Source organism: Camarhynchus parvulus, chromosome 8, assembly GCF_901933205.1.
Source record: "Camarhynchus parvulus chromosome 8, STF_HiC, whole genome shotgun sequence".
Classification (NCBI taxonomy): domain Eukaryota; kingdom Metazoa; phylum Chordata; class Aves; order Passeriformes; family Thraupidae; genus Camarhynchus; species Camarhynchus parvulus.
Window position 1 is genome coordinate 25,793,041 of NC_044578.1, and position 25,377 is coordinate 25,818,417.

The 25,377-nt window shown below is 39.5% G+C and overlaps 1 protein-coding gene across 1 annotated transcript in view; it reads left to right on the forward strand.

Moving 5' to 3' along the window:
* The first annotated feature begins 20,281 nt into the window (after positions 1 to 20,281).
* The window catches only part of CCDC180 (coiled-coil domain containing 180), a 28,757-nt gene continuing 23,661 nt past the window's right edge, over positions 20,282 to 25,377 (forward strand). The window contains exons 1-7 of the mRNA XM_030953516.1: positions 20,282 to 20,393; positions 20,929 to 21,054; positions 21,557 to 21,783; positions 22,605 to 22,687; positions 23,924 to 24,033; positions 24,122 to 24,250; positions 24,408 to 24,518. Of these exons, the coding sequence (XP_030809376.1) occupies positions 21,686 to 21,783; positions 22,605 to 22,687; positions 23,924 to 24,033; positions 24,122 to 24,250; positions 24,408 to 24,518 (531 nt within the window). The 5' untranslated portion in view covers positions 20,282 to 20,393; positions 20,929 to 21,054; positions 21,557 to 21,685. The remainder of the gene's footprint in view (positions 20,394 to 20,928; positions 21,055 to 21,556; positions 21,784 to 22,604; positions 22,688 to 23,923; positions 24,034 to 24,121; positions 24,251 to 24,407; positions 24,519 to 25,377) is intronic.

Here is a 25,377-nt window from a genome sequence, read left to right on the forward strand (position 1 = left end):
CTGGTGAACATGGTGGTGGTGCTGGACTTGATGATGGTCTTCAAGGTCTTTTCCAAATTTAATGATTCTGTGATTCTAAGTCAAGAAAAACCAAAGCCAAATATTCACTCCTCTGAGCTGAAAACTTTTCTGATCCATTAGGGATGTGAGGAGGTGTTTTTTTTGGTTTTCCTTTATTTTTTTCAAGAACAATTGAAACTATCAAAAATCTGAATATTGTAGGAAAAAAGTCTGGAGTCCAAGGTTATGATGGTACTCTGGAACTTGGACTGTTGTCCTGCTCATAGTGACAAATCTTCTGGTATTGGGAAATAGCTCTGAAATTATTTTACCTTGTGAGTAAAGCACTGCTGTTGATGCCTAAAGATTTTTACCTTTTTCATATATTTGTAGATTGTTAATATATACTTGTATAGTATCTAGATTTTATTTGTTTGTGTTCAGAATTAGTTTTAAAAGCATAAAACTTATTTTTGGGTTAAATAGATGAATGGAGATATTATTTAGTATTATAAAGTTACTTTAGAACACTTTAGTTTTTATTTTTATATTGTCCATTTATTATTAAAACTAATACAGTTTATATTTTATATGTTTTTATATATTACATAATATATATATTATTTTAGATATATTTATATATAGTACATAAAATATATATCATATTTTATATATTATATATTTTATATATTATATATTTTTTATATAATATACGTTTTATCTCCTCAGGAAGGTAATTAAAAGTAAAAGCTGGTTGGCTCTACTGGAATTTATGCTTTTTCTCAATTAAAAGAAAAATAAAATTGCTAAGTTTTACTTTTAAAAAAACTCCATTGGGTTTTATAGTTTATTACATTGGCTTTTAGAGAACATCTGTCTGCTGAGGATCCTGCAAATTTTGCTTTCCAGTTGTGACTGTGGCTGGAAAGAGCAGTCACCCCAGAGGATGGAGTGGTACCCACAGAGCCCTCCCTTCTGCACAGGCTGGAAATCAGGGCAGAAATTTAGAAATATTAACTGGCACAAACCAGGACATAGTGCTGTGGACTGGAGAATGAGAAAGTAACAGAAAAAGCCAGAAACAAGGATTTTTAATGCCAGCTGAGATCTTCCATTATCAGGTCTTGAACCTCCCTCAACCAAAGCTGGCTTGGCATGACATTTCAATTAAAAGTTGAGAAGGCTTGTAACTGATAGAGATGAACAGTTTTTAATTAAATATCTCTTGAAAGATCCTGTAAAATAAACTAAGGCAAAGTTTTTCCAATAGGCTAAATGCAGAATAATGAGGGCAAAATACAGCTTAGTGCAGCCTAATTATTCACTAGCTAGTTTCCACAAGTACCTTTTTTCTTCCTCTTTTTAAGAGTTCAGATGCATCATAAGGAACAGTGCACTGAAAACATCAAGTCACCATCCATTATTGAAGATATGCTACCCAAACTAAAGGGAATAATGCCCCTCAGTTGTAACAATAGGATTTTCTGCACATAATTCCATTCCACTTTGCCAGAGAAAACCAAGACTGTACTGCCAGAATAACCAGCATTTCCACATATCTCTGAAAAAGAAAAGTATTTCCTACAAAATATTTGTGTGGTTAGATCACCCTTAATAGAGTTCATGTTGGGGCTTCAGATTCATTAATGATTTAATCTGACAGATTAAAAAATAAATGTGCAGATCAATATTCATGAAGTAGACACACACCAAGTTCATGTCATGGATTTTTGTTTATTTTTATGTTTTATTCATTTACATTTCCTTAATAAGACATGCTTGCAACGAAATATCTTTCCACTCACACATAAAAAAAGGAAGTTAAAAACCACTAAACACTGACATATCTAATATTATCTCAAATCTCAGAATTCCTGTGTCAAGTAGAAACACAAAATAGCATAAAACTTCTACTAGAGGCAGCTTCTTCTCCATAAAATTTGCTTTGCCAGCCACTTAATCTCCCCATAATTAGGCAATCCATTGGTAACGTGTGGTTAAACTAGAAATTGATGTTGTAGTTAATAGTTTGTATCGAATTATAGCTGCAGTAAGCAATCAAGTCTTAAAAAGGCAACTTTATTTTCTGGTGTTAAATAACAACATGAAGTTATTCAATCCCTGTTCATAGAAAACTCCTTAATTCTCTACCTTCCTTAACTTCAACAGATAAAACAGTAACAGTAGTTTGAGGTAACTTTAGGGCCAAATGATGTCAAAAAGACATTTTATCTCTCTGCCACTATGACTTGAAATGATGAGGTGCTGAGTGAACAGAGAAGTGAGCAGAGAAACTCTGCTGGGAGAAAATCACTTGTCAGAAACTTTTCTGACACAAAGTTCATCTCCTTGAGGCACAGGCAGTGGCTGGCAGCAGCTCTGAGCAGCAAAGCTTTGAAAACACCCCTTTAGCTCCTCTCCCCACTCAGTTACCTCTCACTCTAGTGCCAGCCAATGTTTGGGTGTGATGCTCATGTTCACTCAGTATCACAGCTCTGGGTTATGAGCTCCAAAGAGACACAAAAATGTTCCATTGAATTTGTCTCTCTGTTGAGCTGTTCATCAACAGACTATATAAAATGACTTAGCAGCTGGTATTTATGGCAGATAATAAAGTCTGAAGGAAAACAATGATGAGGAACTTGTAATATGCTGAATTGTGTGCCAGAAGTGCAGATAGCTTGGATGTCTGCAAATGTGACAATGGAATAACAAAGCAGTGTTTCCTGACTCTTGACAGATAAAATGAATTTTTGAGCTTGTAAATTGTGTTATTACATTGGCCACCTCCTTCCAATGTGGAATAATTCTATGAAAAGAGTTGGAATATTACAGTTAGAAGGAAACTTTAAGGAGCTTTACATCTTTTTCAGTTCTCAATACCAGTCACAAGTTTTGACATTGCATTTCATTATACTCTAGTTTTACATGCACACTTTGTATATTAGAGTGTCATCAACAGCTAGATGCACAGAATTTTAACAGTTCTTGTGCCCAGAATGACTTCTGCAGTTCCATTTGAAATAGACAAAACTGCTGGGTCAAGATACAAACTGTTTGGTAAGTGAAGGAGAAGTGGAAGAGGAGAGAAATAAAATAATCAAGTGATGCAAAGGCTGTCACTCACAACCTTTCAGGAGCAGAGCAAAGCCCTGACAGTTCCCAAGAAAATGATGGCTAAACCTCCCTAAACCTCCTCTTTTCCAGTCTTCTGCAACTCTTGAATCAGTAGACAGGTTTATATCTCTTTTATTTAATATCCCAGCAGTGACAGGTGAAGAACATTTCTGCAAAACAAGTTGTCCAAAAGCACAGTGGCTTAAGCATTAGGCCAAGACAAATTATTGGGTTGTGGGTTTCCTTTTAGTCCAGCTGAGATCAACAACAGCTCTCTGATCCAGTGGATGTGGTGGAGGTAACACATTGTATAAATGGGCTGTCAAGAGGAAAAATAATGAGTAGCTATTTATTCATATAAACATGGTAAAGCTCTTCCATATGAGGAAACAAACAGATAAAGTAAATTATTCAGCATCTTTCTCAGGAGAATAAAATCTGGCTCTCTGCAGAGAGGTAAAATGCATTACAAGGGCAACATATTTTGGTCCTCAAAAACAATTTTGGCAACAAACACTCTGCATGGGAATGACATCTTCTGATCTGACCGCAACTTGTGTTGACAGCAAGAAACCTGTAGGTTTATTCTTCACAAATAAATAAATCTTGCAGCAAAATTCTATGTATGATAAATTTAATGTTCAAAAATGGGTGAGTGCTGCAGTTTGAAGGCTAACACAAATATTCCTTAAAAACCTTCTACAAAGTTTCTTGTGGCATTTCTAAAGTAAGGAAGTATTGAAAAATAGGAGAATATCACTATACATGTGTGTAAATGCTGTAAGCTAACTGTAAAACTCCATTACCAAGCAGTCCATTTTGTACCTATTGCCTTTAATTTTGCCAATTCTAATTACTAATTCTAATTTGAAACCCTGCAGAAGAGAACAAGGCACCAGGGACTCCTACAGCAGTGTGTTCTGAAATTGGAACCCCATGTGTTTTGAACCAGGCATCGTACTGGTTTGGGTTCGTGTGGTTCTTTTTCAGTGGATGATTTCTTTTTTCCCTCCAGTTTAATGGGGCTGTGTTTGACTTTCATGATAATTTAAGAGTCTGATTGATTTCATATAGAATTTTCACAGCCCTTGGTAAAGTCTTCTGGTGACAAAACGTAGGCATTTATAATCAAAGACTTAAAGTGGCAAATGGTCCAGAGGCATTTTTCTATTAGAGAAAGGAATACAATCCAGTGGTAGCAATTGTTGGAAATCCAGTGCTTCTTTTCATTAATGATTTATTTTTGGTGAAGCAAACCAAGACACATGGGGGATTTCCATAATTGCAGGGGAATTCAGGACTGAATAGCTTGATTAAAGAGAAGCATTGAGTTTTGTGGGAATTGAGATTAAATGTGTATAAAAACCAAATTGGTAACATAAGTCTATAAACTGTACACTGATAAAATGGCTTGGTCTGGTAATACAATAATTCAAAGAAACAAGCCAAAAGGAATGTTTTGCTGTTTTGCAATTGAGATACCTGTCTGTGTAAAGAATTCGATTTCATGGGGTTTTTTTTAATCTTGGTCTCAATGGTTATTTAGTGCAGGATGATTTTTGCAAAAGTTTTGAGGAATTTATACATTATTAGTAGCATCATATTTTGGGGGATAGTGTATTGATGACTACCACCTCTGTTTGTATTTTTTTAGGACCAAGAAAAAAGTAAAAATATTTTGAAAGAGATCAGAACACCACTGGTATGTTCCTATGAAAACCTGTCTTTCCAATTAGATCACTTTTTTATGAGCACCTTCTGCTTAATACCTCTACATATTTCTCTTATATAATTGGTCTGGAAAACAATGATGATTCATGTTATAAACTTATCAAAGAGTTTTTACAAAAAAAAGTAAACACAGGACAGGATAATGGTTTATCAGCTGCCTTGAAATGCTTCCTATTTAAAATCCTTGCTATTAGGACATGTTTTCACATATCAATTCTTTCAGAGTTTGAGGATTGTGTTCCCTTAATTGAATGCACTAAGACCTTTGACTGATATTCCAGTTAGTACCACAGTCTCATCCCCATTACCTCTTCCTTAGTGAAAATTAAAGCATGGTATTGATTTTGGAGCCATTTCTTTTAAAGGGTAACTTCATTGTCAAATACCTCTATAGCAGATCATCTCCCTTTCTTCCTTATTTGTTTTAATTTATATGACCACAAAATCTTTCCCCATCTGTTTTAACATCTTTTTTTTTCAAAGACTAGTTTATCTTGATTGAAGCAATGTACAAATTCTCTTTCTCTACTTGATTTTAAGGTCTGTTTCGACATCTTTTTTTCAAAGACTAGTTTCTCTTGATTGAAGAAATGTACAAATTATCTTTCTCTTTTTGATTTTAAGGCACATCTTCCTTCAGCCATTTATTTTATCACTGCCTGCTTTTTACCCTTAACAAGATTACAGGAGGAGTTACTCATCTCCTCACATTCAGAATCCTCTCTTGTATTGTTTTCCCTCTTGTATGTGATATGAGATTAAAGAAGTAATATATATCTGGAAATGAAAAATCCTATATAACTTTAGGCTCCTTTGTTTCCTTCATCAACTTATTCCCTGAAACTCTCAAAGGCTGACTTTCTGAAATGAAAAATGTAATCTAAAATTAAAAAAAAAAAAAACTTAATCCAAAGGAACAACTCTATGCAACTTATTTTATCTATTCTTACAGTAAATGAGCAGTTTTCCTACAAACTGTCCACTTGTTAAAATTAAATCTGTACTACCATTAGCCCTCTTTTTATTTATTAGATTATTTGAGACATGGAGCAGCTTCAGCAGTAATTCTTATTTAAGAAGATTATTATTCTGTATGTGAAACACTAGTTTTCTCTCCTAATTGTAATTTGGTTGGGTTCAGTTAATCAAACCCAGTGCTACTGAACCTGCAACACATTTCTGAGACACAGGTTTCTGCTCACAGCAGCACTAAAATTCTGTCTTCCTGGCTTCTTTCTTTCCTTACCTAATTTATGCATTCCTGCCTAATAAAATGAGGCACAATATTTATGTAACTCTCTTCTAGACATTTTTCCCACCATGACATTTTCTCTAAAGCTCTTTTCAGCAGTCATGGTATGTTCAGTCTCTTAGAAAGCCAGTACATCAAATTCTCAAATGCTACATATTTGTCCATTTTTCTGGGGTTTTAGAGGTGTTTAATGCCCAAATGGTCTCTAAACTTTTAGCCCTGATCCATGAGTGTTATTTGATCTGAAAGTTTTCTCTTTTATCACATCACTCGTTTATCCTTTGGAAGCTCACCCAAAATTCCTGAAGTTTATGGGCAATATTTGTGTTTCTGATTCCCTAATATCTAACCTTGCTCCCTGATAGTCGATCTGTTTCCCTGGATATTTGATGATTTAACCTGTTCTGCTGGGGAGTTTATTAATTTTTTATTTCTTATGGGATAACATGACCCCTAACATGTCTGTTAGGATACAGCTAGGACTTTGGTGGAGGACCAGGCATGTTTGTATCTCAAACATTGTGTACAGAAAACTATTCACAACACCAGAGGTTTATGCCCAAAAAGGAGACAGAGGAGTGGGATAATTCATTGTGGGGAATTTTGAGGGAATTAGAGACAGGACCTCTGAATTGTTTTCAATGATGTGGTTTATTTTCTTATCTCCTGTGTAGGCAGGAAGGGTCAGTTAGGCTCACATTCTTACAGCATGGTTCAGAAGGTCCCAAGACCCTTAGTTAAAAGACCTTTTAAGGAGTTATGGACCAATAAAACACTGCTAAGAAGGATATTTATGTTTTTGACCCAATCCTTAAATATTTCATCTCATTGATTTATGTTACAGTGTAAGCTTTCTTAGCCAATCATGTTATGACACACAAACCTACAGTGCTGCATTCTGAACTCCTTGTTTACCTCTGCAACTACTTTTATTTTTTCTATATCTTTAACTCTAAAACTCTAAACTTTCCTTTACTTAATGTGTCTCTGCTTTAAACTATAAATCCACATTCTTGCTTCTAGCACCTGAGTTTGGAAGCCTTTCCCAAGGTCTCTGATCAAATCCTGTGTTTAATTCTAAGTTTTGGCTTAGAGGCCCAAAGTTCTGAGAGTTCCTTGCATTTCAGATTCCAACAGAGGAGTCCTGCAAATTTATTTGAATAAAGGGAAAGAGCCTACTGGGGTGAACAACTTCCTTTGTTCTTTCACAGCCCCAGCTCCAGAACCATCCACACAGCAGGATCGAGTGGGATCTAAGGACAGCTGATAATCTCTGTTCTCTCTCCCTTTTCTGACTATTTCTCTCCTCCTTGCTTTGTCTGGGCACAGCAGGGCTCCCGTTCTGTCCACACTCCCTGCTGAGCAGGGTTAGGTGTTCAGCTTTGCTTTGCGAGCTTGTTAAAAAAATAACATGAATTTGTGTTTATAAAGGGGAGGTATTTGGAGTGATATGCAGTCAAGGTCCAGGAAAAAACAGAGTGCAGATCTTCATGCTTTAATGTTGTGGGTATGGAAACATGAACAATTTGGCAGCTGTTAGGATCACTTTGGCAAATTGTCTCCTGCATTATTGCCACAAAGTAAGAAAGAATTATAACATTTAGAATGATTGAAGTGTAATATAAGATGGTAGTTCACTTTTGTTTTGGACTAAATGGAGTTGGAGAGCTGAATGTATTTGTGCAGTGTCAGTGATTAGAGTTTTTAAGGGACAATAATTGTAGAAATCAAACAATAAAAGACCTTCAGATATAATTGTTTCTTCATTAATGCCATTTTATGCCAATTTGTCAATGGTTCCTGATGGAACAATCACAGCCCTTTCTGTAATTGCTGAGTACAAAATATTATATGTATTTATTATGGATGACAATTCAAGCAGACAGTGGTAAGGGGTTTGTTCCCCATCACATCTTGTTGTCTTCTAACTAGTTATCCACGTTTAAAGCAGAAGTACAAGAAGAGGAGGAAATAGAGGAAAAGGGAGGGAAAGAGGAAAGAGAAACTGCAAAAGTTACTACTGCAGAGGCAGGTGTGAGAAAATAAATAACATTTTGCTTCAGCCCAAAAAGATTGTGGAGTAAAAAAAACAAAAGGTAAATTGTTAATTCTCTTTCCTACTGGCTGTTACCTATGTGTTTTGTTTAATGGGTTCATTGCACCTGTTGAGTGTTTTTGGGAATCAGGAGAGAAGCAGGGTTGAAGATGTGACCAGAGGGGGAAGGGGGATGAGAGGGAAGTGGAAGAGAAGAGCAGAAGGACACAAGAGAGTGCAAGTTCCTGAGTACCCATCCAATGGAAAGGGGACAGCAGCCACAGGGTATAAAATGTTAACATTTAACGAAGGGGATGTGTTCTGACCTCTCAGGGGAGAGACAGACACCCAGCTCTGATACAAATAAACAGTTTTTCCTTTAAGGACTTTTCCCCCCTCTCAATTGTATAAAAAAAAGTGAGCTATTCCTAACACAGGAAATTCAAATTGTTGTAAGCATAGCTGTTAAAAAGTACCATTGCAGTATCATCTACTTCTAAATGTGAGAGTTCATATAATCTAGAGATGGAGAGAATTTATTAGGCCATTCAATGCAGTCATGATGACAGTACCATATGGTCATTGCAGTTTCATCTTTGTCTTCTTTGTCTTATGATCATCGAAGCAAGATTATCACTTTTTTGCATTTTGCTGGCTTTCTAAGTACTTTATATACGTATGGTGGGTGCCACGTAAAGACCAAGACACAGTTATCAAAGCTTATGTTATGGATTGCTTATATTTCAGTGATATTCTGTATTTAAGGTCACTTTTCAAGACCTCTTTAAACCATAATACAGTAATTAATATCTGTCTTATTAAACAGCAGTGTTTTTGCATGAAGGATTAAGTTACTCCAGAGCCACTACGAGTTTGGAACTGGGAATGTGTCGCTGCAGCTCATTACAATAAAGTTCCAGCACTGTCTGGAGGAATCTGCAGCAAGGCTCTATTCTACTGTGTTCTGACACTAATGGACAAATGCCTGTAGAAATGTGAATTAGATCCCCCCTCTGAGCACTGACTTGCAGTGTGTCCCTGCCACTTCTGAGTCCATCATTTCCCAGTGGATCTTGCATTTCTTTATATCTGTTTGTGGCTTGTCCAAAGGAATTGCTTGCACATCAGAGATGGCCAGCATTCTGTCTGGATGCATAAGAACATTGACTTTTGAATGGCACAGAGACATTTATTCAGTCATAACCTATCTTTCACAGAGTACAGCCCTCTGCTCCAATTACTTTTTTTTTTAATTCTTCTGATGCAGAACATTCCTTGGAAAAATATGAATTAAAGAGGAGATCCACTAAGGCTTGTAGTCATGAGGAGGTTCTTTAATTTTCTGCTGTCACATAATGTGAAGGTCATCAGAAGAAGGCAGTCAAAAGAAGGCTGACTTCTGCTATTGATCTGCTACTCTATCAGCTGATCAAAATCAGATGGTCACCAAATAACTTGGCTAAGCTTTGTCTTTTAACTCTATTTCTTGATTAAAAAATCAAGAAATCCTATTTCTTGATTAAAAAAAAAATATTCTACCAGCATTACACCCCCACAGGAAGAGGCAGGGGTTTTGGACACTGGTTCCATGGTGAGACACTAAAAGCAGCTGTGGAGTATCCCACACCTGAATTCAAACCAGCTGAGAGCTTTGTGGTGGCTGCATCATGCTGGAATCTCCTGTTCAGCCGTTGCACATTATCTAACATGAACACTTCACAGTGATGCTGTAATCTGAATGTAAATCACATTCTGCAGCATCAATGACCCCAATTAAAATCTCTCCAGCCTCAGCATCAACAGCAGCTCCTTCAGCTCACCACTAAGTCATGAGCTTTGGAATAAGGGATTGTGTACAATGTAAGGGGCAAATGCGAAGTATTCAGGAGCAGGAGTATTTAGGAAAAAAAAACACAACCAAACCTGAATGTGTCTCTGCATGTGACATCAACTTTTCAAACTAAGAGTAGGTTTAGATTGGCTAAGAGGAAAAACTTTTCTTCAACGAGGCTGGGGAAACACTCAAATGGGTGCTACAGTGAAGTTGTGGATGCCCCATCATTGAAAGTGCTCATCATCAGTTTGGGCAGTGTTGAGCAATTTGATCTCTGCTGCCTTCCTTTGATCTCCTCCTGCTCATGGCAGGAGGCTTGGTCTAGAGGAGCTTTAAAGATCAAGCCAAACCATTTTATGATTATATTAAAGTCTACTTATTAGAATGGAGAAATACCATTCTGCCATAATGTAAGCAAACTCCCACTGCTTCCAGAAATTTTATAACTTTGATTAAAGTTCTTTGGTTCAAAATAACATAACTGCCACGAGCAAATGCTAATACAGAAATTGAGGAAAATGGGAACTCCAATGCCAAATCGACTTCCTTTCTTGGTTACCATGGCAACATAATCTTCCTGTGGGGGAAATTGTCTCAGGTTATATCTATGTAATTGCAGGAGGCCTCTTCAATACCAAAGCACACACTGTCTCAGCTTTCTGTAACATACAGGGAAGGTAAAGAATATTTTCTGAAGTGTATCTGATTGTCTGGTTGTTTGGAAAGGACTCTGTGTAAGGATTAGGGATTCAGCAGCTCTGGATAAAGCATGCACTCAGACAGAGAGTTGATTTCAGCAGGATCCATTGTTTCCTAATTTTGTGAGCAATGCAAGCTCTGAATATTAGGAAAACAAACCAGCAAGCAGCCTGCTGAACAGCAGGAGTGTCCTTATCCTGCATGTGCCTGGTGCACAGAGCTCAGATGAACAACACAAGCTGATTTGTGGCTTGAAGCAAGAAGCAAAAATGTCTCTTGGATGTGGAGGTTTATGAAAGATACTGCTTATCAGTTTTTCTGAGTCTGGATTGAAGGCACTTGAGACAGTAGTTCATGTTTGGACTCGGGTGTTTATTATTTCCTATCAGTAAAACAGTCTCCTTACTATGAGTTGGGCAGCTTTCCATTAGAAGGCACAAAATGGCCAACAATCTCTTGTTACAAGGTCTTTTAAGACTAACCTATCCAATTAAGAACTGACACCTGGATTATTTTCCCTTTTAACCCAATAACTGATCCCTCAAAGCCCTCAATGGGGACTTTTCTGCCCAATTACAAAATGCCACCCAAACCCATGAAGAAGAAGGAAAAAGAAGGTAAAGAAGAACAACATGCCTCCACCTTAAAACCTCCCTCTTGCTTCATGTTTATTTCTATATTCTAAAATCCCAAACTCTTTAAGTTTTCCACCCTGTGATATTACACACTTCTAACCAACTACACACCCATAATCTCAGTACTAGCATTCAATTTTGGAAACCTTCTTCACAGCCTCAGGTCAAATGCAGTATTCTCTTGTGGGTCTGTGCCTTTAAGCACAGAAAGTTTAAAATTCTCAGCATCCAGGGTTCCAGCACTGCTCAAAGACTCTGAGGAGGCATCAATATGCACTGATGTAACTTGAAGCAGCTGAGTGTAAGGGAGGAACCCAGGATCACTTTTATCCTTGCTGGATTTGTTTGCTCAACAAATATATGATCTCAACCCAAGGTATCTTCTACCTCCAGGCACATCTCATCTAGCAACAGGTGTCAACTCATATGTGAGAAACCCCTGACATTCATTTAGTCCAATTTTTGTTTCCCCTTTCCTTTTTCCTCTCTTCTGTATCTTTCCCTTCTCTTCAGGTGAATTATTCACCTATTCTTACTCATTGGCAATGTCTCCAGCACACCCTGAGGCATTTCATAAAGATCAAATCATCACAATTACATCATTATTGATATGATACATTTCCAGTTTAATTCCAGTCTCACTAGAGTGCAAATGATCATGTTTTTGCATCTGTCCACGACAGATGTCCTGGTTTTATTCATTTTTATTTACTACATTTTTTTCTAAAGGATGTTTTATTACTTCTAAGTATTAAATTATTGAGGAACAGATTTTTTTCCCTATGTGAGCTATAGCAGCAATGAATTATTGCGCTTGACAACCAGAAATAAATTATCCTAGTTTTATCTTTTAACCTGCAAGATGTTGCAGAAATATGCCTAAATGTCAAGTCATTTGGGATGAATGTGAATGGAGTCACCTAGAATAATTTCAGCACCTTAACATTCAGATAAAAAAATTACTCAGAAGATATCTCTGGATTATATCTGATTTCTTCTATTTGACAGGCAGTAAGAAATTCTTCAGTGATAACTCAGCTTTCACTACTTCTGCAGGGCCATTGCATGCTCTGTGCTACAGGTAAGCAAAAAATATTACTTTTTTTTCTGGATTCATGATAGTAAGTTGCTCTGGTTCCAGCCCAGAGCAGCAGAAGGAGGGAGCATGCCCAGGACACTGTGTTATAATATTCCTCCTTATGTCATTGCCAGGGCAGAGGAAAAGGGAATGTGTCTCTTGGGAGAAGGGTGTTGGAGCTGTCCACCACTGTTTTCATTTGTCCCAGCCTGGTGAGCATTTTGAATGCAAATCTCCCTCTCTTTGTATACCTTTGTTGTTAATGCTGTTGCTGTTACTGCTTGCTTTCTTATCTCATTGCTGTTTCCAGGAAATTGTTCTCAGCTGCTGATTTTTACCTTTTGTGCCTCCAGTTCTCAACTCCATCCCCAGAAAGGGGAAGGGGAAGGTGGGGAGCAAGGAAGCAGTATCTGGTTTGGGAGGATCTCTGAACTGGCGAGCAGCATTCCTAAACCACAACAGAAATACATCAAGAGACAATACTCTGTTTCTTAAAAAAAAATTAATATTGGTTTTACAGTGTCTGCTTAACATCATCATATACAGGCAATGGAAAAAAAATATTCAGTCTGAACTAGTTCCAAGAGAAGGCATCTACTTCATGCTTCTGTATTTCTTTTTTTTGAGGAAGAGCTAGACCTGTTTCCATGTAGAGCTATGGACATCCAATCTTCAATAAATTTGAGGCCAAAGAGTGCAGAACTCTGAACTGATGGTGGCTTGGAGCATATGTGCCCACACAGCAATGTTAGGGCTTCATAAGTCACCTGACCACATAACCAGTTAAATTTGTGCTGCTCTGTGTTTAATGAAGATTTTTCCTGGGATTCAAATTAACCTCAATTTTACCTACTGATCTAAAGAAATGTTTCCAGATGCTATGCAGATGTGTGATCAATAATGTGAAAAAATTAAAAAAGTGAAGTCCCCAAAGACATGATCTGTTTGGAATATTGAATCAGAGATTCATGCCCTCAAATTTCAACAGGGGATGTATTTGCTGAAGTTCTTACTGTGTAGGTAGGTTGTTAAGTGCCAGATATTAAATAATGACTGTAGAAACTTAAAATTCAGAGATAACTTGAAATTAAAGGCTGTAGGTTCCTTTTGAGTGTAATGCTTTATGGGAATAATGTTACCAAAACTTAGCTGATCCATTGCAGAAATTTCATAAAGTGAGGATGCTGATTTTAAAGCTATTTTCCCACCAGTTTTGATAAGATTGTAAACTGCACAGCCACATGGGATTTTTTATTCCTTTCTTTGCATAAGATTAGGATCAGAATAAATAAGAACTGAAAATCCCAGAAGAAACTACAAATCTTATGAGAATTATATCCACTTTTTGAGTCTCAAACCAGCACAAATACTTCAGATAAACAAACAATCAGATGCTACTTTTTCCCACCTTCCAGTGTATCTTTTCAGATTCTTTCATAAAGATATGCTGAAAAATATTTTGCCGTTTTAGACACTTGTTTAATGTTGTGTTCTTAAAAGATATAAGATAAAACCATGCTCCATGCTATCCTCTTTCTCTCAGGTTGGGTTCCCAAATATCTGTACAAATGTGAACTTCCACTCTTAATCATTTTCACACTCTCTGAGCATAGTGAGAGTAATCCTCCACAACAGCTCTGTGCCAATAAGCACAGGTTATTTTTTGCTTGCAGGTTGACTTGGCTTACAAGTGTCTGGATGTGAAGAAGAAAACATTAACATTGTGGATTTCTTTGTGTTATGCTGTAAATTTTAACAAATTCTGCTTGCAAATATACCTTTGTGACTACTTTTACTCAATGGACTTTAGGGAAATATTCAGATAAAAGAGATGTACTTGGGAACAAAATCCTGTAATTCCTTTCACCAAAGGAAAAAAAAATTAGCTCATTAGCTATCTTTTTCCATCAGTTAATTTGGTTTCTCCCTTCAGCATGTCCATGGGGAATGGATAATTACCATTGAATCTACTACTAAAAGGGGTACCACAAACATTGAAAGGAAGTCTCAAGGACTTTCCTTCTCCTCGTTGGAGGTTGCCTCCACAGTTACATCCTATAGTATCCCTAACCTACAAAGGCCTGGCTGTTCTGAATGCCAAATATCACTCCTGGAAGAAACAAATCAGTCCCAAACTGTGTGGGTCTGGGAAGAGAAAATGTGGGAATTTAATGAAGGTATTCATTCTAAATACATAACATGGCCTCAAGAGAATTTATCACATAACTCAAGATGTGAGGTTTCAGTAAGAAGGTGTCTGAATTCCTACCTTTAAAGCCAGGAAAATTGGTTTATAAAGGAGGAGATATTATCACCTTTTAAGTTGGTCATGTATCTATTCAAGAATTAAAGAGACTTGCCATGATTTTTAGTTTACAAAATTATATTTTGTAGCCTAATTTATGATATTTTGAGGAAAAGGCTCTCTTTCTCCATCGGTGTCTACTACCATTAACATGATATACTAAATCTCACTTGTAAGTACTTAAAAGGGTATATTGATTGGCAAAAGCATGTCATAATTCCTTCTGTAGCAAATAGATAAATGAAGGTAAATATATTGAGTCTCTCTAGAAAAATCTTGTACTTAGTAAATATTCCTCCTGAATAATTCCCTTTAGAAAGCCTCTTTGGGTTTTGTAAACCTTACTTTTGAGAGCAGTCTTTTAACTCTTTGTACTTCTTTCCCAGCTTCATAAATGTTCATTACCTCATGGTTCAATACCTCATAAAATGTTATCATGGTGTAGCTACTTCTGTAAGGAATTAGATACTCCTGATTTACAAGACACTTGATTTGGCCCAGGTAAAATGCTCACAATAATTTGTCAACTGTCACTGCAAACAGCTTTTGTGCTGGTGGTGCTTGGGTTTTGGTTTTTTGGAAAGGAATTTGCTAATTGCACAAAACAGATGTATTTGCTGATTTTAATTAAATTTTCTCAGTAAAAAGCATTAATAGAAAGTATTATAATAGAACTTTGTAATCTTTCTTACTCATTAAAATTTCAGTTACTGAATTTTTAAGAAGTGTACATTACCTACTTTGTCATATTGCTAAACTCTGTAAGCAAAATGTAATGTAATTGAAGTTGCATCTTCTTATCTGGAATGACTAGTAAAGGTATTTAATTTGTTAATAATGTACCAAACCAATATACTTCTGAAACAAGTATCAATGGAAAGAAAACATTTATTTTAAAAATTACCACAGTTTTACTGTTTTCTTAAGTGTTAGCAAAAAGGACTTTTTTGCATTTTCTTCTTTTTGTTTGTGAACAAATTTGAAAAAGAGAACTGTGTGTCAGCAGTTTTTCAATAGCTTTAAGGAGGAAGCTTCACAACCACCCTGGGCAACCTGTGCCAGTGTTCACCTTCACAATAACAAAGTGTTTCCTGGAGGTCAGAGGGAACCTCCCGTATTTCAGTTTGTGAGCACTCTCTGGTGGTGTCACTGGGTCCACTGAAAAGAGCCTGGCTCCATCTGCTTTGATTCCTCCCTTCAGGTATTTATAGACATGGATAAGATCATCCTAAGCCTTATCTTCTCCAGGCTCAATAGTTTCATCTTCCTCCATGGAGGAGTTGCTCCAGTCCCTCCATCATCATCTTCACAGCCCTTCACTGCATTCTTCTGAGCTGAGGAGCCCCAAACTGGAGCCAGCCCTAGAGGTGCTCACCAGTGCTGAGCAGAGGAGAAGGATCCCTTCCCTTGGCCTGCTGGCTGCACTCAGTGCAGCTCAGGGTCCCAGAAGAGTGCATGTTTTGGCTTGTGTTGACCTTGGTGCTCTCCAGGATCTCCAAAGCCTTTCCTGACAAAAGCTTTCCAGCCCAGCTAGGTGACCCCCAGGATGCTCTGGTGCCTGCCTGGTAGTGTTCCTCTCCAGAAACAGGAGAGGCTTCCCCTTCTTGGACTTGTGATGCTCCTGTCAGCCCATTTCTCAGGCAATATTATCCTTCATCACTTCCTTTCAATATTATCCAATATTTGTCTCTGATGTTGAGTTATTCTGAGTAAGAGAACCACACAGAACTGTAGGACAAGAATTTTTGTGGCAGTAACTGTGTGCAAGAGTTCCCATTTTTGTTAATGTGTGGTGGTGTTCACAGGGCTCCCAGGACAAGGGAAGAGACGAGAATCTTGACTCCATATTTCAGAAGGCTGATTGAATGGAATGAATGATAATAAAATCTTGTGACTGACCAGAGAGTCTGAGCCAGCTGACTGTGATTGGCCGTTAATTAGAAACAACTACATGATACCAATCAAAGATGCACCTGTTGCATTCCACAGCAGCAGATAATTATTGTTTTTCTTTTCCTCTGAGGCTTCTCAGCTTCTCAGGAGAAAAAATCCTAGCAAAAGGATTTTTCATAAAATATGTCCGTGACAATAATATGTGCAAGAGTTTCCATTTGTTTTTCTCAAGAAATCTATAATGAAGTTGTAATACTCAGCTGGCCAAAGAAGATGCTGCTTTCAAGGGCCAAGCCACCCAGAGTGGGTGTGTGGAGGAGGGCCTGGGCCACCCCTAGGGCTGGCTCAAGAGTCTCTAAGTGACATGGGGAGATCAGCACTGAAGGTCAGGCTGGATGCCCTGGTTAATGGGCAGAAGGTAAAAACCCAGTATGTACAATACTAGTTTGGTCAGAGGGAGGTTCAAAAAGCTGTAATACCTGTTGAAAGAAAACTTCCATTATGAAAAGGGAAGATATTTCACTTCATTTCTTGAATTTCCATCTTATTTAAAGCAAAAAAAAAAGTTCAAAGATAAGCAAGTATGAATCTCATAGAACTGATTAGTATCTGTGTTTCCTAATTCAATTTTTAAACTTGTGTGTTAAGCAACTGAATTAAAACATGTTGCTGTAATTGTGGGTTGAGGCATGTATTATCTCCATTAATAGTCTTTATTATTTATGAGATATAGGCAATATTCAAATCTTTGCATAAAACTTCTTGGCTAATGCAATCTAAATACCTAAATATAATTAGTGGAACAGTTTGTTAGCATAATCATTGCCATGGGCTGTAATTAACATAAATTTTAATTTCATGACCTTGTAGAAGAGATTATAATTGCACAAACCATCATTGTGCTGAGAATGTTTTCCTCTTGAATGTTGTTTCTTGATGACAATCACCAAAATGTTTAGAAATTATTACTATTATTGTAGTACTCATCTGCATTCAGAGAATCAGAGAATGGTTTGGGTTGGAAGGGGACCTTGTAAATAATCTGGTTCCTATCTCCCTGCTATAGGCAGTGACACATTCCTCTAGACCAGTTTGCTCCAAGCCCTGTCCAATCTGGCCTTGAACACTTCCAGGGATGGGACAGCCATCTCCAGGAAATCTGTGCCTCACCACCCTCACATGGAAGAATTTCTTCCCATCTAACCCTGCCCTCTGGCAGTGGGAAGACATTCCCCTTTGTCTTGACACCCCAGACCCTTGGAAATAGTCATTCTCCATCTTTCCCATATTCTCCCTTCAGAAACTGGAAGGCCACCATTAGGTCACCCCAAATATGCCCTGGCTACAGTTCTTAGGGACAATTTACCAGGGCTGGGATTCTGATTTGTTAAACTCATACATCTTACATGCTAGTGAATGTTCAAAGGGAACAAATTCTTTGATTTGTACTCAGCATCCTGGGCATCAAGAGTTTGTTTAGTGGGAATGATGGAATTGGTGGAATTGTGGGGCCACACACATAAAACTTCTGTCAGGTTTGGGCTCCTTTCTCAAGGATCCACCATCCACTGCCATCTTGGTGAAGAGAATTCTACGCCCAAATGGATTTTTTCAGGCTGTGAACTGCACCACACAAACCTGCCATAGCAGGATTGACAGCTGGGCTGAGCAGCACCACTGGCTGCCACGACCTCAGCAAACAGTATTGGCTAATCAAAGGATCAAAGTCCTGATCCGTATTGGCTGTGTGGGAGCTGTGCCAAGGAAAACATTCCGTGGAGCTGTCACATCAATGTGATGAATGCTTTAGCAGAAGGAGGATCCTCATTCCATGGCTATGGATCTCTTAGCTGGAGAAAGGAATAACTAATCTATTGGCTACTCAGGAAAATATAGCAAATACTCAGGAAAATATTGCACTGCCATGCAAGCATTTCACAAAAATCACAGACTGCTGCTCAGAAGTGCCCAGCCTGAGATTAGTTGCTGGCTACAGAAGGAGGTGTTTGCATGTTAGTAAATACTACCTGCTGTTGTCTCTGTAAACCAAGATCAATGCATTGAGACCAATCTTCAATTCTGGAGAAGACTAAAGCCCTCACCTGATGTGATAACCAAAATTAATTAGTGTAAAATAGCTGTTTTGTGGTCATGGCTTGGCTTTTGTTTCCCAGGTCTCAGGGCAGCTATCAACAGGTTTTGGCTGTATCTAGTCTCTAAGAAAAATGGGTTTAAATGGGTGCCAGCTCTGTTCAGCTCCATTATCCCTGAGGGCAGTTTCCAGGGCATCCTATCCACACTTCCTTAAGAAACTGAAAGTTTGTTCTCCTAAAATTTAGGATTTAATCACAGCCAGACTCTTAAGTGCTCCTGCATTTAAAAGTCAATATATGTTTACAAAAAGTTTACAAAAGCCAATGTGAATGAACGTGGGGGAAAAAAAATTTTGAAAGTAGTTCTCACGCCCAGGATCAAAGCCCAACACTCAGAATTCCCAGCTGGCACTCACCCCCAAGTGCTGCAGCAATACTGAGTGCCAAGGCAGAGTATTTTTTTTCCATTCCTTTGCCATTGCAGCCTCTGCAGTGCCCTGCTTCCCCCTTGCTTTGTGCTTATCTTCTGCTACACCTTGGCTGGATAAAAAAAAAAAAAAAAAAGGAATTATTGAACTGCTGCTTTGGAACAGAGAGAGAAATCACCACTGCAGCTGAACATGAGCCAGCACATGTCCAGGTGTGCAAGAAGGTCAAGGGCAGCCTGGCCTCTACCAGCCATATATGACCAGCAGGACTAGAACTCTGACTGTCCCTCTGTTCTGGGCACTGCTGAGGCCAAAGCTCAAATCCTCAGGTCATTTGTGGGACCCTCATGGCAAAAAGACATTGAGGGACTGGGGTGTGTCCAGAAAAGGGAACAGATCTGGTGAAGGGGATGGAGAACAAGGAGCAGCTGCGGGAGCTTGGGGGGCTCAGACTGGAGAAAAGGAGGCTCAGGGAGGAGCTTCTGGCTCTGCACAACTCCCTGACAGGAGGCTGTGGCCAGGTGGTGATTGGACTCTTCTCGCAAATAAGAAGTAACAAACAAGAGGGAATTGGCCTCAAGTTGCACCTGTGGATGTTTATCGTGGAATCATTGAATAGGCTGAGTTGGAAAGGACCCACCAGGATCATCCAGCCCAGCTCCTGGCCCCCATGACACCTCAACAATCCCATCACATGCCTGAGCATTGTACAAATATTTCTTGAACTTAGACAAGCTTGTTGCTGTGACCACTTCCCTAGGGGAGCCTCACTCCCGTGCTGAGCTGGAAGGTGCGGACGTGGGAAGTGTGGCCTGCCTTGTGCAGGGACGAACTCAAACCGGGGCTCTGAGCCGCGGTCCCGCAGCCCTGGTCCCTCCCGGGGCTGCGGGCCGGGACGAGGCGAGAGGCGGCCGGGATGAAGAGAGACGGCCGGGATAACGTGAAGGCAGCAGGGATGAGGAGGGGCGGCCGGGATGAAGCGAGGGGCGGCCGGGGTGAAGCGGGGCCGTCGGGATGAAGAGAGACGGCCGGGATAAAGTGAAGGCAGCCGGGATGAGGAGGGACGGCCGGGATGAGGTGAAGGCGGCCGCAATGAGGTGAAGGCGGACGGGCGCTGCCGGCAGCGGCCACCGGGGGGCACCGTGAGTGAGGCTGTGCCCGCCCCGCTCCCTCCCCGGCCCGTTGGTCTGACAACGGCACGCGCGGTTCCGCCTCAGGGCCCCGTGGGGGACGGGCAGAGAGCCGGGAGCGACCCCGAGCGACACCGGGAGCGACACCCGCAGGGGCTGGAAGGTGAGCGGCAGGCGTGGAGTTTCACCGTTTGGAGTCTCCCGGAGCTGCTTTGAAGGCTGGAGCTCCTCTGCTCTAGGACAGGCTGGGAGAGCTGGGGGGGTCCAGTCTGCAGAAGAGAAGGCTCCAGGGAGACCTTAGAGCCCCTTGCAGTGCTTAAAGGGAATCCAGGAGAGCTGGAGAGGGACTTTGGAAAAGGGGCTGGAGTGGCAGGACAAGGGGGAATGGCTTCAAATGCCCGAGGGGAGGGTTAGATGGGATATTGGGAAGGAATTGTTCCCTGTGTGGGTGCTGAGGCTCTGGCACAGGGTGCCCAGAGAAGCTGCGGCTGCCCCTGGATCCCTGGAAGTGTCCAAGGCCGGGCTGGACAGCGCTCGGAGCAACCTGGGCTAGTGCAAGGTGTCCCTGCCATGGCAGGAGGTTGGAAGATGACCTAAGATGATCTTTAAGGTCCCTTCCATTCCAAACCATTCTGTGATTCAAGGAACAAGGAAGGCCCTTTTCCAAGTGAAGTGTTGCATCTCCTCTTGGCTCCCAGCTTGTAGTTGCCGGTTCTTCTGGAAGCAGGCCCGGCCAGTCAGCTGCGATGCACCACGAGTTCTCAACAGGACGGGAGTGACATCTTCACAGAGGGAAAGGCTGTAAACAGATCTTCAAGGCCAAGGTAAAAAAAAGCAAAGGATTTGGCAAAAGCCAAAGGAGTTTGTTGTGTTAGTCAGTTTCCTGGCTGTTGAAATGACCCCAGGTCAATTTCAACATTTCTGGTTTTGGTTTGTTTTAGTAAAAAAGGAATGTGTTATCTCCAGCATATGCTCTCCAATGCATCTACATGTGTTCCCATCTCTTTGTTGGATATCAGGTTATATTAACTGAAGGCAGAATCATAACACAGCAGTAAAACATTTAGAGGTATAGTTAGCCAGATTCAGGCATTTCTCACTCTGCTGTTAACTGTTTTGGTAACTGTAAGCAAGGCAACACCATCCAGTTACTCCACTTTTCCTCAGAGGAAAAGATTATCCTTTTTTTTCCTCATTTTGAAAATAGCTTTCGATGAAAATGATTGTGTGCGTGGCATGTAGGGTTCATTATTTTACCTTTCTCTTCTGCTGTCTTTCCCCTACTATTTTTTATTAATTATTTTGTCCCTGTTCTCCATTCTGTAGGTTTGAAGAAATTCTAATTTTTAAGGTTATGGTTCTTTGAAGGTGCACTTAGCCCACCTTTTGGATGGAGGAAAGAAGACAAGGAGCTCTAAGAAGAGTAAAAAGCTCACTGTAAATGAGCATTCAGAAATGTTTGCTGATGCCATGCCATCACTGAGTAATCAGCAGAAAACATGTGTTGGAAAAACACCTGTCAGTGACTTCACAAAAACACCACAGTCAGACAGGTAGGGAACAGAAGCATAAAATCCCAATTATATGTTCATAACTAAAGGTATGAAACTGACAGATCTTCACTGGGAATTAGAAACTCCTGAATTCTTGGTCATAGCACTAATAACATGTAATAGACTGTCTCCTTGCCAGGTGTAAATTCAGTATAATGAACTTGCTGCCCATTGAGGTGCAGGCTAACAGACTAATATTTGCAATGGCAGGCATATTGTACGGCTTTCCTTTTAAAAAGAAATTGTCTTTGCTCATAGCAATCTAGATATACACACAGTCTGACACACATTTTTTAGGCTGTATTTCCAAGTAAATGGCTTACATGATGATGCAGTAGGATAATGTAATGAACAAGAATGAAGTTAATGCATCCATCGTTTTTTATCCTAAGCCAGCTGCTGAGAAATGATACAGGGATTCTCACTGACCCCAAGGAGAAACACAGTGCCCAAGCTGTTGGGAAAAGCACTGGGCAGATTAAGGCTATTTCCACATTTCCTGCTAGTGTCTCCTTAAGAGTTCATAGGTTTTTTACCTTTTAGAGCTATTCTGTAAGTCTCTGTAGTTTACAAGTCCTAAATCTAGCACGTATTGCTCTAATGCCATCCTAATAGATTTGAAGTTGAGATCTACCCAGACTTCAGTTTGTCTCAGAAGAAGCAACTTTGATTCTTTGAATTATATCCTTTAAAGTTAGAATGATGCTTATGTTCACTTTAATATTACATTTTGCCAATTAAAGTGTATTATACTATTATGTTAGTCCCTCTTCTGGTGCATTTGTAATACAAATTGAAGCTTTATTCTCTTTCTGTTTCAGACAATCTACAACTTTTCCAGGGGCACGGGGAAAGGTAGATGCAAGTTCAGCTGAGAAAGTCAGAGGCCTGCCTGATGTAGTTGGTAAAATTGGTTTCCCTTAATGCTTGATTTTAATTTGCATTCACAGGAGATGTGGTACATGTAACAGGTTTAGCTGAACAAGGTACAAAGTTGTGCTGGTTTGAAAGTAAACCAGCAGGAGAAATTAACCCCACACAAATACCTTGTGAGAGATTTCAAATTGGAGATACAATTTAATAGAAAGAGTACAGCAAATGCAATGATACAGAAAAACTGGTTGAAAACCACAAAGTCAGAAAACCACAAAGTCAGAGTACAGCCTGGCACCCTGTTGGTCAGGGCTGCAGTGATTGCAGTGCTGTCAGAAGGGGTGGTCTTGGGGAAGTTCAGGTCTTCCTGTGGATGTCCAGTGGTGCTGGTGTCCCAAGTCCCTGCACTGCCTAAATTATATACAGTGGGGTACATCCCCCAGTGCAGGGAGGTTCACAATGGAATGATGTAATCAAAATGGAATTATGTAGAATATTTTTTTTGGAGTCTGTGATGGTAGTTTCAGCTCCCATTCTGCTGTCAGTGCATAATCAGTTCATCATATCCCATTAGCACAGATAACTCTCACTGGATGGATGATGCTGCTGCTTTCCCAGCTGAGTCATTTTAAGGATAAAGGAACACCACCTCACCTTGCAGGGTTTGTCTGTCTCATTTTCACACCCAGCTTGAATCCTGAGGGTCAGGTGTGCACTGAAAACACCCATCATTAACAGCTCAACACAAAATGAGGTAGAGGGAAGCAGAATACACAGTTTGGTTGTATCCACTTTGGCACTCTTTCTCCTGCAGGGCAACAAAAATCAAGCCCAGAAATGGCCTGACACGTTTTTGATGATTTGTAGGTAATTTTGAAGATTAAGAGTCTTCTAATAGAAAAAAAAAACAGTTGTGAAATTTTCAATCAATCACAGGTTATGTTTATATGATAAATTCCAGTTTTGATGTAATCAGATCTCATTCCTGAAATGTTGCAATTTTTTTACATCATACCTGAGCTTAGTTGATAGTTCCATGCTATTATCCTTCTGAAAATCAGAAGTTAATAAAGGAAATTTTAAAATACACCTTAGTATTTTAACCTCCATTTGCTCAGATTGCCCTTCCTGTGGAAAGATGTTGCACACTGTAAAAGCTGCACTAACTACAGCAGTCACAGTGTAGATGCAGGGATTTGTTTCTCATGCATCCCATGTTCTGCATCAGCAGTTCTAGGCTACAGAATTCTCATTTCTTTCCTGGCAGTTCCTGAGGAAGCAGGCAGCAGTGCATGGAGGTGCCTGGCAGAACGGCGGCAGAAGCGTCACCATGGAGCAGTGAGTGAAATGCAGCAGGAGCTGGACTGCATTGGCAGGGTATGGCAGGAGTTTCTAACCCAGTCTTGAGTGCTCTTCTAAAGTCAGGGCCTGATATTCAAATGTTCACTCTGACCTGCCATTTTAGGAGATGGAAGCCTCTGTTTTGGATCTTCAAGAATTCCTTCAGCTTGAAGTGATGAAATCAGATGAAAAGAGTAAACTTCTGTTTGAAAAGATTGCATCTGACATGGATTTGGAAGGTTTCTCATTTGAAGTAAGGCAGCTCAGAGCATTGGCTCAACTTTTGTATCTGCTCAGTGTAACATCTTCTTATGGCTCACTGGAGTCCTAAATTTTTGGGGTTTTACTTTTAAATTGTTTTTTATATATATTTATTTTTCAATAAAATTGAGAGTAGATTTTTATTGCAGGGTTTGGAAGAACTCTGGAATATGATCCATGAGGAATCATCAAACAGAAAGAAGTGGATTAGGGCAGTGGATGAATCCCTAAAGGAGATTGAAAGGAGTCGAGCCATGAAAGTGAGCTGCAGTCTTAATAACTGTTACTTAAGCATAAGATTGTTATTTGCTGATATAATGCTGAGTGCAGAGCAAAGAGAGCTGGTTTCCCCAGGAGTCAGAGGTCTGCCAGTAGTTCTGTTGTGTGGTGATTGCTTTCTTTTCACCAATAAACTATTCACTCATTTTACACCAACATAATCAGGAGAAGCTACTTTTTTCCTAGTTTGAAGGTGTTTCTTTCACAATTACCTATACTAAAGGTGCAAGGAATATGTGAGGTGCTTTTATTTCCCTGGAGAGTTGTGTAGGCCAAAGTTTCATTTGGTGTGTTATTTTTGGGGGGACATAGCTGTTCTGCAGTTGAGAAGGAGCATAGACATGACGTAGCTTGATTTTAGATTGGGTTGGCTGGGTGTCAGTAGCAAACGTGTTGCAATTTTGTAGTCTTCAACCTAACCTGTAAAAGCCACTGGACATCATAGGAAATGTTTGGATTAAAAAAATAAATAGACTGTGGAAGAGCTTGCTGCACTGTCCTTGTAGGCAAAAAAAGCTGTTTGTTCTACCAGTGCCAGTTTCTCCTCTCTTTGTAATTCAGGTATGATGAAAAGGTCCAAGAGTATCACCAGTAACCTTTCTGTTGGATTAGTGACAACAAATGTCAGAGATGAACACATTTGCTTTAATTTTGTGTTCACTTAAAACAGGCACTGGTGGATTCCCTTCAGATATTTGAAAGGAATTTGGTTTGATTTTTAAATTCATATTGCAGCCTGTCTGCAGAGCACTCAATTATCACAGATATTAAAGAGAAATCAGCTGAGTAGTAGCAAAGTGGAATGTTTTAGTTAGCATTTTTATGAATTACTGAAAAAAT